At 43.9% G+C, this 16,226-nt stretch overlaps 1 protein-coding gene across 1 annotated transcript in view; it reads right to left on the bottom strand.

Moving 5' to 3' along the window:
• RALGPS1 (Ral GEF with PH domain and SH3 binding motif 1) overlaps positions 1-16,226 on the bottom strand; it is a 224,457-nt gene that overhangs the window by 202,942 nt on the left and 5,289 nt on the right. Inside the window, exons 2-4 of the mRNA XM_056860277.1 lie at positions 6,891-7,017; positions 1,985-2,092; positions 1,323-1,373 (exon numbers count right to left, since the gene is read on the bottom strand). Coding sequence (XP_056716255.1) covers positions 1,323-1,373; positions 1,985-2,092; positions 6,891-6,947 — 216 coding nt within the window. The 5' untranslated portion in view covers positions 6,948-7,017. The remainder of the gene's footprint in view (positions 1-1,322; positions 1,374-1,984; positions 2,093-6,890; positions 7,018-16,226) is intronic.

Raw genomic sequence — 16,226 nt, 5'->3', positions numbered from 1 at the left:
GTAAGCATTTATGTTTCAGAGCTCTGACTGCATTCACCAGCCACGTCTTGGTAAAATTAGTCACTTCATATATTCATTAGGGAAAAGAACCACTATATAATATTTGCAAGACTTCAAAGTTTTCCTTGCATTCTGCCAAACTAACTCAGCGTCTACACGGCTTCCTAGAAAACCTGGGTTTTCGCTATTTTGACTTCTAAAATAAGAAGCGTCAAACAATTTTAAAGAGGTTGCCTCAAACCACATTTCCATCTTCTGCCTAGAGGAGGTGATGACTGTGGAGGCCCAAATGGAGGGTGGAAGACCTGCACCTGGTTTTAGTGTAAAGGAGAAAAGTAAAAGGAAGGCAGTTTGGATAGTAACGAAGTAAGAGCAGAATGTGTGTGTAAAGTGCCATCAAGTTGCAGCCGACTTATGGTGACCCCTTTTGGGGTTTTCATGGCAAGAGACTAACAAAGGTGGTTTGCCAGTGCCTTCCTCTGCACAGCAACCCTGGTATGCCTTGGTGGTCTCCCATCCGAATACTAACCAGGGCTGACCCTGCTTAGCTTCTGAGATCTGACTAGATCAGGCTAGCCTGGGCCATCCAGGTAAGGGCACTAAAAGAGAATAGCGGCCACTTAAATTTCAAATGTATTATGGTATAAGCTTTCATGAATGACATTCTAGCTTGTCAGTTACAGTAAATGGCAAGAAAATAAATACTAACACTGCTATCGTAAGAAGAGTTATACCATTCTAATTCCACTGAAGTTAAGGGATTAGAGAGTAACTACTTAAGATGGCACTATAAGCATTAGATTTCATGCATCTGACAAAGTAGTCTCTAGATCATGAAATCTTATACATAATAATTTTTTAAAGGTTTAAGGTCTGTTAAACTCTTGTTTTGGCTGCAAGAGACTTAACAGGGGTACTCTTTAGACTTTTAGTAAGGCTCCCATGTACCAAATCCTGACCATGTTCCCCAGTTTAGTGCTTATATTGGTTTTCTCCAAGCCCTGACCATAAGAAATTCATTCTTGGCTCTGCTCAAGTCCGGGATGTCACTGTGCCAGCCCCTGTAGTTCAATTTAGGCACAATGCATCACTGGTGGAGCTGGGCAGACACCTAGCCATTAGGTGGGCTTGAAGCATTTGGTTGCAGCTATGGTTGGTTCATTTCCCTCATGATCTGGAGATGAAGAAGAAGAAAGAGGCTGAGGGTAGAAAGGAAGTGTGAGAAAGCAGAGAGAGAGAGAGAACTTCAACAGGGTGTAATGGCCTTCCCCCCCCCCCCCAACACATCTCAACAGCATTTACAGTTAATGTAAGGCACATACCTCTGGCTGTATAGCTTTAAATACTGGCATATCCATTAACGTAATCTGACTCTGTAACAAAGGTTAAAGATAGAACAATTACAAATTTATAAAAAATTGGTCCAGGACCACCCCAATGTATTTGGCCTTGAGGCAGAAAATTCGAATAGAACCCACACTCTGGAAGGTGTGTATGTGGTCTTTCCCAATGGTGACACTGCATACAAGTCGTGACACTGATATGATAAGTTGCACTATTAAACTACTAAAGCTGTGATGCAATAAGGGCACATACACAAGATAACATGTAAATGTAAATAATTTAAAAAACACAACACCCGCCATTCCAAACTATTCAGAGTATATGTGGTAAGCTGCAGTACTGCTCACGACCTGAGTTCGATCCTGACAGAAGTCGATTTCAGGTAGCCGGCTCAAGGTTGATTCAGCCTTCCATCCTTCCGAGGTCGGTAAAATGAGTACCCAGCTTGCTGGGGTTAAAGTGTAGACAACTGGGGAAGTCAATGACAAACCACCCCGTAAACAAAGTCTGCCTAGTAAACGTTGTGATGTGACGTCACTTCATGGGTCAGTAATGACTCTGTGCTTGCACGAGAGATTACCTTTAGCTTTTAAATACTTGAAATCATAAGCATTAACTTAAAAGCAGTAGTTGTACTTACTGCAAACTCCTCCGGTGTTACTTTCAATACGTCAAACACAACTGCATCATAGCTTTTATGGGCATAATCTGAACTCCGTCCTTCTAGTGAGTCAGAACTGCTACTGCCCTGTGAAAGAAAAGAATGGGATTAATTATAAGTCATCTTACTTTTAGCAGAGCCTGAGCTTAGCATTTTTATAAAGAATTTTTTTTATAAAGAACGGATTCTTCTTGTGTATGGCTCAGAATGATGCTACTGGCTAACAGAGGAGAAAAGATGAGTAGTGATGTATAGGAACAGCTTCCAATTTAATGTCTGGGATGTACCCCAGAATGATTTTTCCACAGCAGCGATTCTTGAAAGCTTCTATTTTTAGGAAATATCTGGGTAGGCAGATGAGAAGATGAATAGCAAATTCTACCTCCTACTGTCACTCTTACATTTCTCCCCAGAACACCACAATCCTATCTAACTTGTCTTTTTAAAAAAGAAAAATAAGGAAGGTGACTGGGATAGTCCCATAGACCTTTGCCTAGCATTTACCTTTAAGACTGGGGGGGGGGGGGGAGAGAATAACTGCCATACAATTATGCAATTAATAGAACACTCCATACTTTAAATGATTGGGACAGCAAGCTGCAAAGCACAGCAGTGACTGAGAGGACAGAGGAAGTATGGACAAGTAGGTATGGGTAGCAGTAAAAAGGTAATGTAAGTAAGAGTAGAACTGCATATTACTGGTAAGGCAGGAGGTAAAAACAACAACAACAACCCTGAGCTGTTGTCACTCTGTGCCAGTACATTTTGCCCTAAGCATCTTTTTAAGAAGCCTGCCAAGAGTGTTTCAAAATAGATATTATACTGTCAAGTCTCGTTCTCCATATTGGATGTGCTTATTCTCAGAACCAGACTGGCCCCCACTTCTCCATGATCTATCTCACTGAGGTTTTCTATGCAATTCTATACATGGGAGTCCTCAACACTTGCATTCCTAGAGGTTGAGCTACTGCTAACAGTCCTGGGAGTTCACACTTGGGGATTTTTTGGGTTGTGTGTTCCCATTAAGAAAATCCATATTTTTCGAATTCCTCACCAGCTGTGTTATGTCAAAGCTCTGATTTCTCACCATCAAGAAATGGTATACATTTTTTATTATATTGGGGGGGGGGGTCTTTTTGTCTTTAAATCTGGTTTATCTTTTAGTTTTAAGATGGTTTTGTATTATGTTATGTGTTACAGTAATTGCTGCATCCCATATAACGTAACAGGGCACGTGTCCAAACTCATTAAGCTCTTGGAAACACTAGAAAATTAAAAAGTTGAGTGAAAGCGCATCAGAAAATGAAACAAGAAAAAGGTGCATATGAGGCAACTATCTTTACCACTCCATAAATACAGGAATCATCACTGTTCATTCCCTATTGTGTCAGATGTTAAATGTACATCTGTGAAATGTAAAAAATTTCTGTGGATTTCTGGTATATTGGCTAGTCACTAGTGAGATATCCAAACGCACAGCAAGATTATTGGGGGGTGGGGGAACTTCTATCTTCTGAACCTGAACCTAGTGCATTAATCAAGAAGGCAACCTTCCAAAATTTAGTAAGACAGTTTCTAATAGGCATTACAGATTTACTGTAACTTCTCAATAAGATGATTATGTAAGATGCCAAAAAAAGCAGGTCAGTAAGTAGGTTCTTGCAAGTTGGTGGTTATGGTAGAAATCTTAACCACAAGGCTGCCAGTCTTATATATTTCAAACATTTACTGTACAGTGACTTTATTTTTTAAGACCTGCATAAATAATGCTAGATCACTGAACTATGCTCATTTGTTTTATCCAAGTTTTACTTGCTCAGTTTTGCTGTTGATTCTTTTATTTTAGCTACTGGTTTAAACCCACGGTGAATTCCAGTAATCCTGCACAACTTTTCCACAAAAAGCTGAATAGGGCATAATAAAAGGCATTTTCCATAACCTAGCATTTAGTATTTCCAATTTCTAATGCTAGAAGATCTCACTAAAAATACTTGGTAGGATAAAAAAAAAGTTTATTAACATGATTATTTTTGCAGGAGTCAAGTCATACCCAGTGGAGCTGAGTTAAAATAGATTTATGCTTACCAATCCTAGCCCAAGTCTTAAGAGTTTAGATGCTTTTAATTACGAAGAGCTCTTTAGGATTATAGAGGGAACAGTTTACTTCTGTGACCATCTAACTGGCTGAGTTCTAAGACCGGTTCATATATCAACCAGTTACCCCCCGCCCCCCACGCTACTACTCATGTACAGCATTATATGAAGAAACCTCAACAAGAATATGGAGACAGCCAGCAAACATTTTCTCACAAGCTGTCCTTCTCATGCAGCAGACTAAGCAGACCTACATGCAAAAATGGAACACATGGGTGAATCAGGTTTTTTCCATTAACATGAACATGACAGTCATTGTAGGCAGAGAAGCTCCTTGTGTGCATCAGAAAGTTGTGGCTATCACAAGCTGCTGGACCAGGGAAAGATAGTTACAGTTTGAAAGCAACAAGCCAAAAGGATGGAGATGCATATAGGGAAACTGCAGACATTTGCGGTAACATTTGTGCTCTTATGAAACATGCTCTGCTTTTAAAGTAAAGATGTTTTATATTATTGAACCTATGGGTAGGTAGAAAATAGTTTTAGTCTGAAAAAATAAGAAGTAAATTATTCCCATGTGCAAGTAATTGAATTTTATTTGCTATAACTGGAGTATGTAAAAACAACCACAGAATTTTCTAAACTAATTTCTGGCTTGGGAAATTGGACACTGAGTGATCTTGGGACACTGCATAGCATTTTCCTTCATGAATACAACAGTATCCCACAATTACAAGAAGACCTGGCAAAACTACACAGATGAAACAACTATGAACATTGTTTTAATCTAAAAACATGTCATTCTTATGAGTCATTCTACTTTCCAGCATTTGAAGGTCCAGAAAAACAAAACCAAGAGCAGGCTCATCAACCACTAAAGATTAACTAACTATGTATATATTCCATCCAATTCATGCATGACCTCCTATTCATGCATGAAAAGATTTAAGATCTGGGGATGAAAAATATTTATTGTTCCATTTGGTCTGTTGGCTACTATGCAATTTTTTGGCAGTGAATGTGACTATTAAGTCTACAGATCTACAACCAAGGAACCCATGAAACTTGCAGGGGAGGGAAAATTATACACCCCCCCCCGCACACTCGCTCATACTTTCCCTCTCTTCCCCGCTTTTTTCTCTACTTTCTACCCCATCCGCACTCACCCCTTTGTCTCCCTCTCCCAGCAGCTACTGCTTTCTACTCGTCGTGCTGGGCTTGCCCAGACAGCAGTGCCTGGATTGCCAGACAACCCCACAGTGCTGTAATTTTGCAAGATTTTGTGACTCTCCAACAGCATTCTCTGTTTCACATTCAAATTTTTTGGATTTGTCTGCAAATCTGGGAGTTCCCTCTGGCTGTCCATGACCCCACCACACGGAATTTTTTAAATCCACATTCTGGGGACATATTCAGAACTAGATATAAAAACATAAAGATAATGTATATACATATATAAATTTTTGAACGGGTATGTAACTGATTTGTCAATGACAAGCATAGAAGTGAGGGGGGCACGAGACTTATGAGAGAGATCCTATCTCCCCCACCACCATCACCGAGATCCTATCTCCCCCACCACCACCACCGAGACTGGCACGGCTCCAGACCCCACCACTCACCTTGGATCCTGGTTGGAGCGGCTCCTAGCATCTGCCACTGCTCCATGCATCAGCCAGCACCAGCTCTCCTGAATCACAGTATAGTGTGCATTGTCTGCAACTGCACAGACAACCCTATTTTATGGCGGGGGAGGGGGTTAAACCACCAATATATTTTTTTAAGATTTCAGATTTTTCTGCAAACCTGGGGGGCCTCGAAGGTTGCAGAAAAATCTGTTCTGTGTCCATGTGGCCCTGATCCGCAGATTTAGATATCCGCAGATGGAGGTCATATGTCACTATTACATAATATAGATAATGCTCCATCCACTCTTCGGATATGAAAGAACACAGAAATCTACTTTGAAATCTACTTTTATGCAGGTCATGAGAGCTCAGGTGTAAATCTTGTAAGTCTGTGGGATGTGCTATTCACTAAATATTTTATACTGAACACAATATTAAGGAGTTGGCCAATCAGAACAGGACCATGGTTAAGATTTCAGCAGGAACCAACCAACAGCTTTCTGCAGACCAGTTTCTATCAGTTAGCCAGCAACCAGCCTATACTATTGACCAGCAAGCATTCACTGATTAGTTCCCTCATACGTCTGCTGTTTTCTGTTTCTTCTGAGGGGATCCAACAAGGATGTGTCAGTTAGTTTGTGCCATAATGCTTGTTTTTCTCATACTTAGCTGGCAATTCTGGGCATGAAGCTTACAGGGGAGGCAAAAGGCACAGAGATGGAGGGGGGGGGTCTAATGCTACAGACCTAGATGCAAGCAGAAGGAAGCTCCAGAGCCACATTGCAAACAGGCTGGATCCTCCTTCCTTCACCCATGTCCTGAAACCATTCAACAGTCAAAAGAAAATATCACATTGACGACTAGACTTTAAAAGATTTCTATGCACAGTTGGAAAGTTACCCAGAGTTGCCATTCCCAGTGCAAGATTCCTAATCTCCAGGGTCAAGCAAAATCCCTCTTGAATTGAACTTCCTCGCTTATTAACAACACACACACACATTAACAATCGAAGCAGAAGAATTTGATAATTTTAAGTAGTCTGTAATTCTTCATTAAACAGGCAAATCCAACTGACAGCAGAATGACTTCTAGGGCTATCAAAATAAACCGCAAATTCTGTTTACTACAGTAGCTAACAGAATAAAAACAAACAGAACAGGTACCTCTGGAGTGGGGGAAGTCACTGTCACGTTGGCCATGAGGCCATTCCTTTTATACATACTCTCCCTAGGATACAGGAAACTTCAGCTCAGCCACCGCTGGTAATGCAACATGATGAATGGAGAATCGCTGCAAGGCAAATGTATTTTTTGAGAAACTGATTGAAGAAAAGTCACCAATAGGGGACAGAAAAATAGTTATTGAGAAGACTAATAAGTATTTGCAGTGTTCCATGTCAATTTGCTAGAATATCATCAACAGCATTTCTTAGTCAATACTATTTATTTATTTAATATATTAGTCACTTTTCAACTTCAGAAGTTTTCTAGACAATGGTTAGAAAGGTCTGCTAATCTTGTCTGGATCCTGTAGAAGGTGGTAGACTGCAAAGGAGCCGCCTGCAATCCTCTCAACAGTCTAAGACATGAATCAGAAATGCAGCTAGATATACAAGCTGCGGAATCACAGGAATGGTGGGGGGGAAACATCCCCAACAATCTACCCCTTCGGAATCCTATCAGCTTCAGGAGCTTGAGCAAGCTGCTTCCGCCTCATACCCTCTTCATTTTTTCTTTTAACTGATGCTCAGCAATCTGCCCCTTCTAGAGCATCTTCAGTCCTCATCAGACTGTTTTGGGTTTTCGACCCCCTTTTGGTTAAGGCTTGAAGTATTTTTTGCATATTATGGAGGACTCTGGAGTAGATAAGGATCCCTACTTTGACTGTGCATGGCCCAGTTTTACAACTTCTGTTGTCCACACAAGAGTCGGTCCATTTACTGATATACAGTATTTACTCAAATGCAAGACTAGGTTTTTCCCCCCAGGGATGTCATAAAAAAGGCCTTGTTTTATATTTGCATACAAATTACCATTATGTCCAATAACAGTTTTTTTGAGAGAGTGTATAACATTTTTAAAGGGGGTCATCTTACATTCAGGGTCATCTTCCTTTTGAGTAATTTGGTAGTGACTGACCTATTAAACTATACAGTCCTACATAATTACAATGCTACTAAGTGTTGCCTTTCCTCTGCTCCTTCTACACACTTGGCAAGAACTGGCCATAGTCTCCATGCTCTGTTCACATCCAGAATATATTACTACACAGGGCTGCCTTTTAAAACTGTTCAGAAATTTCAATTAGTTCATCACAGCTCAGAACCAATAACCAATACAGTTCCTTGGGAACACCAGTAAAATTCCCCTAGCTGCCAGTTTCCAAGCACAATTCCATATGCTGATTCTTATCCCTAGAGCCCTCAATGGGCTGATACAGGTATATCTTATTTATTCAAATATTTGTATCCTGCCTTTCTTGTGAAGCAGAAGAAGATGTTTTTTACATGCCGACTTTCTCTACCACTTAAGGAAGAATCAAGCCGTTACCATCACCTTCCCTTCCCCTCCCCACAACAGACACCATGTGAGGTAGGTGAGGCTGAGAGAGCTCTAAGAGAGCTGTGACTAGCCCAAGGTCACCCAGCTGGCTTCATGTGTAGGAGTGGGGAAACCAACACGGTTCACCAGATTAGAGTCCGCTGCTCATGTGGAGGAGTAGGGAATCAAACCCAGTTCTCCAGATCAGAGTCCACCCAAGGAGACCCAACAAGGCTCACAAATTATAATTAATAACGTGTTGCATTCTATACCTGGCCCATGGGTTGATCAAAAAACACAGAATATGGGGCCAGGTATAGACAAGGGGTATTTCTCTACTGACTTAGGGGACACCACCCAAAATTACAAGGTAATATTTTTAGGGAAAGTATGCATCGTGAGATCAGCCACCATTTTTGGAAAAGGGAGGAGCAAATGCCTGCCACCCTGTGAGCCAGTAAGCCAGCCAGGCAGGCAGGCGAGGAAGAGTAGGAGCTGCCATACCCACTGCTGCTATTGCAGGAGAGCAGAGGGAGGGGGAGCAGCAGGCACTGCACCCAGCATGAGCTACTACCACAGCTGCTGCCATCCCCTGGCTCCACATGATCCAGGGAGATGGAGGCAGAGACACTGCAAGCAGGAGGAGGAGCAGGAGCCACTGCTGTCCCCCCTGCCACTGCAGCAGTCATACGATCCAGGCAGGTGGAGGCAGTGGCACTGCAGGCAGGGCTGGCCGGCAAGCAGCCAGGCAGGCAAGTGGGGAGAAGGATGGGATTCCTTTTTCCCTGTGAGTTTTCCAGGTCTCCGCTTGTTACAATTCAAAATAAGCAAACTAAAACCTCCAAATAAAACCCTCCTCCCAAGAGATACCTGCAGTTTTAGCCCATTAAAAGCCCTGGGAAACAAAATGGTCTTGCGGTATCTTTGGGACTACTTCCTCTGCCATCTGCTAAGATCATTGTCAGAAGACCTGCTCTGTGTAGCCTCATTTTCAGAAATGAGTAGACAGAGCTTTCTCTGCAGTGACACCCTGCCTGTGGACTTCCTTCCCTGAATCAACTTGCCTGGAGCTTACTGTCTTAATTTTTTTGGCAACAAGTGTTGTTGTTTTTAATTTTCCCAGACTCTGACAATGAATTAGTGGTTTTGGTTTCACTGCTCTTACTTATAATCGCTGTTCTGTTAGTTTTGATTTTCTTATTAACTGATATGCTGCCATTTCATTGTTACAACAGTTGATGACTTTTTATTGAGATTACAGCTTAACTGGTTTTATTGTATTAATGACTTTTTTGAGCCACCTCAACAACCTCGGTTATGAGGCAGATTATAAATGTTACCAATAAACACACAGCACACACTATAAAATTCTTGAGAGGCAAACAAAGACAAATACTTCTACAAACTGAAAAGAGCCTTGGATACTCACCGTGAAGGCTTCTTCTGCTCTGGGATACGGAGGCCATCTTAGAGTGGGTGTTTCCTCTTCCTCTTGTTCCGGGAGGCAGGACCTAAAACTTTAACTGCCTATCCCTGGAGGGAACGCCCCCGCCCTTTCCAGTCTAAAAACTTTCCGAGCAAGGAGCTTAACCGTTAAACATAGAAACAGTAAGTAAAGAACAGTAGACAGATATGGAAGTAATGCTAATTTGTGACTGTAACTATAAACATGCTAATAAAAACTGTATGTAAACCTAACCTGAGAACTGAGCTAAATCAATTCAAATTGAGCTAACCGATTTTTATTTTAGTCAATTTTAGTAGCGTCCTCCTGATTTACGTAGACGTCTGGGAGGGCAAGATGGCCTCCGTATCCCAGAGCAGAAGAAGCCTTCACGGTGAGTATCCAAGGCTCTTTCTCGCTCTGGGAGAGGAGGCCATCTTAGAGTGGGACTTAAAAGAGCTGTCCCTGCCCGGGTGGGATCAGACGTCATGGAGGATGCTCTGAAGAACACACCTTCCAAAGGAGGCGTCAGCCGAGGCATAGAGATTAAGTTTATAATGCCTCACGAAGGTGGAAACTGAAGACCACGTTGCGGCTTTGCAGATCTCCTCAATAGGCACTCTGCGATTAAAAGCCGCTGATGTGGCCGCACTCCTAACAGAGTGGGCTGTCAAACCTGAGGGAACAGTAATTTTTGCTGTTTTGTAAGCCTGAGTGATGCAGTTAGTAATTGTGCGACTGATGGATGCACGGGACATTGACTTGCCCTTGTTTGGGGCTGTCAGATTGATAAAGAGAGTGTCTGACACTCTCAAATGTTTTGTACGGTCAATGTAGGTGTGAAGGGCCCTTCTAAGATCTAAGGTGTGCCAGGTTTTTTCTTTCGGGGTTTTAGGGTTTGGACAGAATGAGGGAAGTACGATATCCTGATCTCTATGAAAACGGGAGTTGACCTTCGGGATAAAGGAAGGGTCGGGAACAAGGACTACCTTGTCCTTGTGAAAGGTACAAAGACCTGGCCTAACCGATAGAGCTCCTAGCTCTGAAACTCTCCTAGCTGAAGTTATAGCTGTTAAAAATAAAGTCTTCATTCTCAAAAGATTCAATGAAGTGTTCCTTAAGGGCTCAAACGGATGTTGAGTAAGGGCTGTCAGAACTGTATGCAAACTCCAGGTAGGGTATCTGTGTTTGACTGGAGGTGAGATTAAAGTAAATCCCCTTAGGAAGGCCTTAATATGTGGATGTTGAGTTAGTGGGAAACCTGATAACCTTGGGACAATGGTAGCAATTGCCGACAGCTGACGACGTAGGGTTGCTGGAGATAAACTCTGCCGCCGTCCATCCTGTAAGAAGGCTAGGATGTTGGAGATGGTGGGCTTGATTGGATTAAGCTGTTTTCTTTGGCACCACCTTACAAAGGCTTTCCACGTGGAGTTATATATCCGCTGTGTAGAAGGTCTTCGGGCAGCAAGAATAGTGTCTGCTATCTCTGGGTCATAACCCAACTTCAGGAGGCGACCCCTCTCAATACCCAGGCGGTCAGTCTGTACCAGCCTGGGTCTGGGTGAAAAATCGGACCCTGGTGGAGAAGATCTGGTCGAGGTGGAAGCGTCCACGGTTTTGCTATGGACATCTCTATGAGAGTGGGAAACCAAGGGCGCCGCGGCCAGTAAGGAGCTATCAAGATGACTGTGGCTTGAAGGAGATTGATTCGTCTGAGGACTCTGGGAAGGAGTGGGAAGGGAGGAAAGGCATATAGAAGCCCCGAAGGCCAGGGTGCCGTGAGAGCGTCCGTCTGCTCTGCTCCCGCTTGGATGTATCTTGTATAATACCTTGGTAGCTGGTGATTCTTGCTGGACGCGAAGAGATCCACCAAGGGCGTGCCGCAGTGAGTTGTCAGGAGATGAAACACGTCCCGGTTCAAGGTCCACTCGGCCTCGCTGAGATCTTGTCTGCTGAGCCAATCTGCGTCGACGTTGAGGGCTCCCTGGATGTGCTCTGCTGTGATGGAGTAGAGGTTGGACTCCGCCCAGGACAGGATTCTTAAAGACTCCTTGTGCAGAGTCGAGGACCGGGATCCTCCCTGTTTGTTCAGGTGAGCTTTGGCTGAGACATTGTCCGTCCTCACCAGAAGATCTGATCCGGTCAGTTGATGTTGGAAGTGCAGGAGGGCATAATAAATTGCACGGATCTCTAAGGCGTTGATGTTCAGTCGCCTTTCTGGAAGTGACCACGAACCCTGTGCTGGCTGACCCTGGAGAGTGGCACCCCAACCCGTCAGAGAGGCATCCGTGAACAACTGTAGAGGAGTTTGCCGAATGTAGAGAACCCCTTTTTGTAGATTTGTTGGTATGGTCCACCACTTGAGGCTGCGTTTTGCCGTGGCAGAGAGAAGGAGACACTTGTTTTTCTTTATCAGGATATCCTTTTGAAAAGGCTTGAGGAACCACTGAAGGGGTCTTGAGTGTAGTCGCGCCCACTGTACCGCTGGAATGCATGAAATCATTAGCCCCTGCAGCTTCGCCAGGGTCATGAGGCGGACCGAGGTTGATTTCATGATTGTTCTTGCTAGAGAACAAATCTTGCGAATCTTGTCGGATGGGAGAACCAGGGAGTTGGCGACGGTGTCTATGTACACTCCTAGATGGCGAAGATGTTGGGTCGGAGTGAGATGGCTTTTCTTGTGGTTGACTAGAAAGCCGTGGCTGTCTAATAGCTGGAGCACGATGTTTGTGTGTTGGATACTTTGCTCTCTTGACGATGAGCAAATTAGAATGTCGTCGAGATATGGGTGGAGCCGTACGCCCTCCTGACGTGCTAGGGCTACCAAGGTCACCAGGACCTTGGTGAAGACTCGTGGGGCTGAACCGAGACCGAAGGGGAGTGCCCTGAATTGAAAATGATGACCATTGTGTAGGAACCTGAGGTATCGCCGGTGATCTGGGTGAATAGATACGTGAAGGTAGGCCTCGGTCAAGTCCACGGAGGTTAAGAAGTCTCCTGGTCTTAAAGCCTCTGCTATTGAATGTAGAGTCTCCATCCTGAAGCGTCTGTATGTGACATGCTTGTTCAGGTATTTCAGATCGAGGATGGCCCGCCATCCTCCGTCTCTTTTCGGCACAGTAAAGAACACGGAATATATGCCCAACGATTGCTCCGAGGGGACTACATATTCTATGGCCTTGATTTCCAACAGATGTTGGATAGCCGTTAAGGTTCTGAGTTTCTTGTCTGGTTGTCGAGACACAGGAGACACTACTAGACGATCTCGTGGTCTTTTGCAGAATTGAATTTGGTAGCCGTGGGTGACAGTCTGTAAGACCCAATGGTCTGTGTGGGCAGGAGACCATTGGTGGTGAAAGAGGCTGAGTCTGCCTCCTACTGGTTGTTGTCTGGCGTCACTGTCTTGGTTGACGAAAGGACTTGTCACCTCTGTCATTTTGGAAATTCTGGGGTCTTGAGGAATTTTTAGGGAAGCGCCCTCCTCTACGAAAGGATCCCCTTCCGTAATTCCATTGACCTCTCTTCTGCTCAGGTCTGTAACGTGAGTATGGGTGGTAGGGACGAAAGGAAGTAGGGCTAGAGAACCCTTTGGATTCCTTGCGAAGGGTTCTGGGCAAGTATTTCTTTTTATCCTTTGATTCTACTAATATTTCTTCCAACTTGTCCCCAAATAATTTCTTTCCTACATATGGGTAACCCATTAACACTGCTTTTGATCTATGTTCAGTTTGCCATGGGCGCAGCCAAAGGGCCCGTCTGGCAGCTGTTGCAGTGGCTAAAGCCCTAGCCGAGAAGCACATGGTATCTAGTGTAGAATCAGCCAGGAAGGAGACTGCCTTAAGGATTCTAGATACTCCCTCCATAGCACTTCTATCCTCCTCTGGGATCAGTTTAGCTAACTTCCTAGTCCAGACAATAGCTGCTCTGGACACTAGGGCGGATGTAATAGAGGAGCTAATGGCTAAAGCTGAGGCTTCGTGGGCTTTTTTACAGGCCAGCTCCGTCTTTCTGTCTGCAGGGTCCTTAATAGACACTAAACCTTCCTCAGTGACAGTGTCAGAGGTATGTAGTGCAGTAATGGGGTTTTCCACTAGAGGGACTTTTAACAGATCAGCAGTATTACTGGCTATGTTATAAAGCTTTCTGGTAGTCTGAGGGAACTGTTTCCCCCCCATGGGCTTGTCCCATTCCCCTTTTAGTAGAGATAAAAAATAGTCAGGTACAGGTACCACAGTATCAGAGGTAGTATAGGAATGAAAGAATTCCTTAGCGCCTTTCTTTTTCTCCTGAGATGTGGTAGAATCATCAGAGAGATCTAATGCAGCCAACACCTTTATTAAAAATGGCTGGAGGTCATCAGCCTCAAAAATCCTAGTTTGCTTAGTTGGTTTTGGCAAAGAGTCTTCTCCTTCTGAGGAGAATTCGCCTTCCTCTCTATCTGAAACTTCATTATCAGAAGATAGAGGTGATGGCTCCTGTTCTGATACCCGAGGCTGGGAAGAAGAGGTAGCCTTCAAGGCTGCTTTAGTGGGCCAACCGCCTCCCCCCTGAGAACGATGAGGGCCACTTCGCTGCCCGCCGCCCGCTTGATTAATTTCCTGGGGACCATGGAGGTCTCGACCGGGCGCTTGCACTCCGGCAATAGAAGGGGGAGGGGAGGGGAGCTGTGCGGCTCTTAAACCCTCTGTGAAAGCGTCCTTGATTAATGAGGCGAGCTCCGCTCTCAGGAGAGCAATTTCGCTCACGGCCGATTGGGAGGGAAGGGAGGGGGGGAGTACATTACCAGCGTCCGATGTGCTCCGACCGGGTATAAGTGGAGGCGAGACGCCTACGGCCTGATCAATGGATTGCGCGCTGGTAGAGGGGATAGCGGCCGAAGTCGCTGTATTTCCCCGGCCGTTCCCGGTTCCGGAGGTTGAGGGCTTGCTTTTAGCGGACTTATCCGCCGTAGATAAGCAGGCGCGAGCAGCAGACAGAAGGCGTTTAGCGCTTCCCTGGCGAGAAGAGCCTTTCTTGCGCTTGCCGGTGGTTTTCTTTGATTTGCCTTTTTGATCACCGGAGTGATCGTTTGCAGGCGGATCCCGAGCGTCTGGCATAGCCTGGAGTAGGCCCGGGTCCAAATCCCCCTCAGAAACATAGGTATCGGGGCGATCGGTCGCCATTTTGTTTTGGTGGGAAGGAGAAAAAACTTTACCCTGCCCTGCCTCAGAAGATAGATTAGAGACAGAGTAAGAATAGAGTAAAAAGATTTTTTTTTTTTTTTTGGATAGAGTAGAAAACAGAAAGGAATAGAATAAGGAAATTTAAGCTCTTGTATATCTCTAAGAAGAGAGCTGTGATTACACTGCTCTCCCGGAGCGAGGCAGGAACAAGACTGGAAAGGGCGGGGGCGTTCCCTCCAGGGATAGGCAGTTAAAGTTTTAGGTCCTGCCTCCCGGAACAAGAGGAAGAGGAAACACCCACTCTAAGATGGCCTCCTCTCCCAGAGCGAGAATGACCAATGCTATTACTATTATTGCACGGCATCCCAATTGTGCAAAACTATTCATGAGCCCCTCTGGCTGCCTCCCAGAGGTCACGCATTTCCAATAATATCTTCTCATATGGCCTTGAAAATGGTGTCAAACGTCCCTGTTAATCAACCCAACTGTTCAGGAGAGACAGCCGTTCGGATATATCTGGCACATTTCCTAAGCCTTTGTACGAGCTATCGAAATCATGATTGGAATCAAAAATCAGCACCAGTACACAACCATACCAAGAATTAGTGGAAGCATAATGGATAACAACTGGAAAAACTGATGCTACATCAAATGCCAAACCAAACTAGACTCCTGTTTTAACCTATTAAAAAGCAAAGCAAATTCTCTCGTGCCTTCAAAAACAACAACAACAACAAAATCAGCTCCGAATAATACAGCATCTCACTTGCTTTCTGGCAATGCAAAAAACATGTCAATCACTAAGGAGCGTGTTGAAACAATAGTCTACAGACCTAAGATTACGCTCATATTTGCCACAGCTGTTGCAATTGGGAAGCCAACAGAATTTGTTCATAATCCATCTAGAGTCTAGCCATTGACAAATGTCAATGCTTTATGAATGGCAATTCATCATCTAGTACTTCAAATGACCATAAATAAAGGTATCAAGAGAGGACAAATTATCCTTTCCAATGCACTGCAAGTATCTTTTCCATTGGACTAGCTCCAGTTAATGCTCAAATCCTTTTTGCTTGCTTCCAACAATGTTATTGTTGGATTGGAAGAAACTTCTTTGTGGAACTTATCATGAAAGACGCTGAAGGATGAAGCAATCTAAACTTCCCACAAATAAATACATCATCTTCTGTCTGTCCAAATAATAATCTGTGTCATAAAATTACTGAGTAACAAGACAAGACCTTTTAAGGAATACTTGACAATATCAGTGTATTTATCATATACTTACTAGTAGACCATAAGAATCAGAATTGTCATCCATATTCACTGTCACAAACCTGTGTGATTCTA

The sequence above is a fragment of the Euleptes europaea genome, chromosome 14 (genome assembly GCF_029931775.1).
Source record: "Euleptes europaea isolate rEulEur1 chromosome 14, rEulEur1.hap1, whole genome shotgun sequence".
NCBI lineage: Eukaryota > Metazoa > Chordata > Lepidosauria > Squamata > Sphaerodactylidae > Euleptes > Euleptes europaea.
Note: the sequence above shows the minus strand (reverse complement) of the source record. Positions and strands in the feature narration are given on the sequence as shown.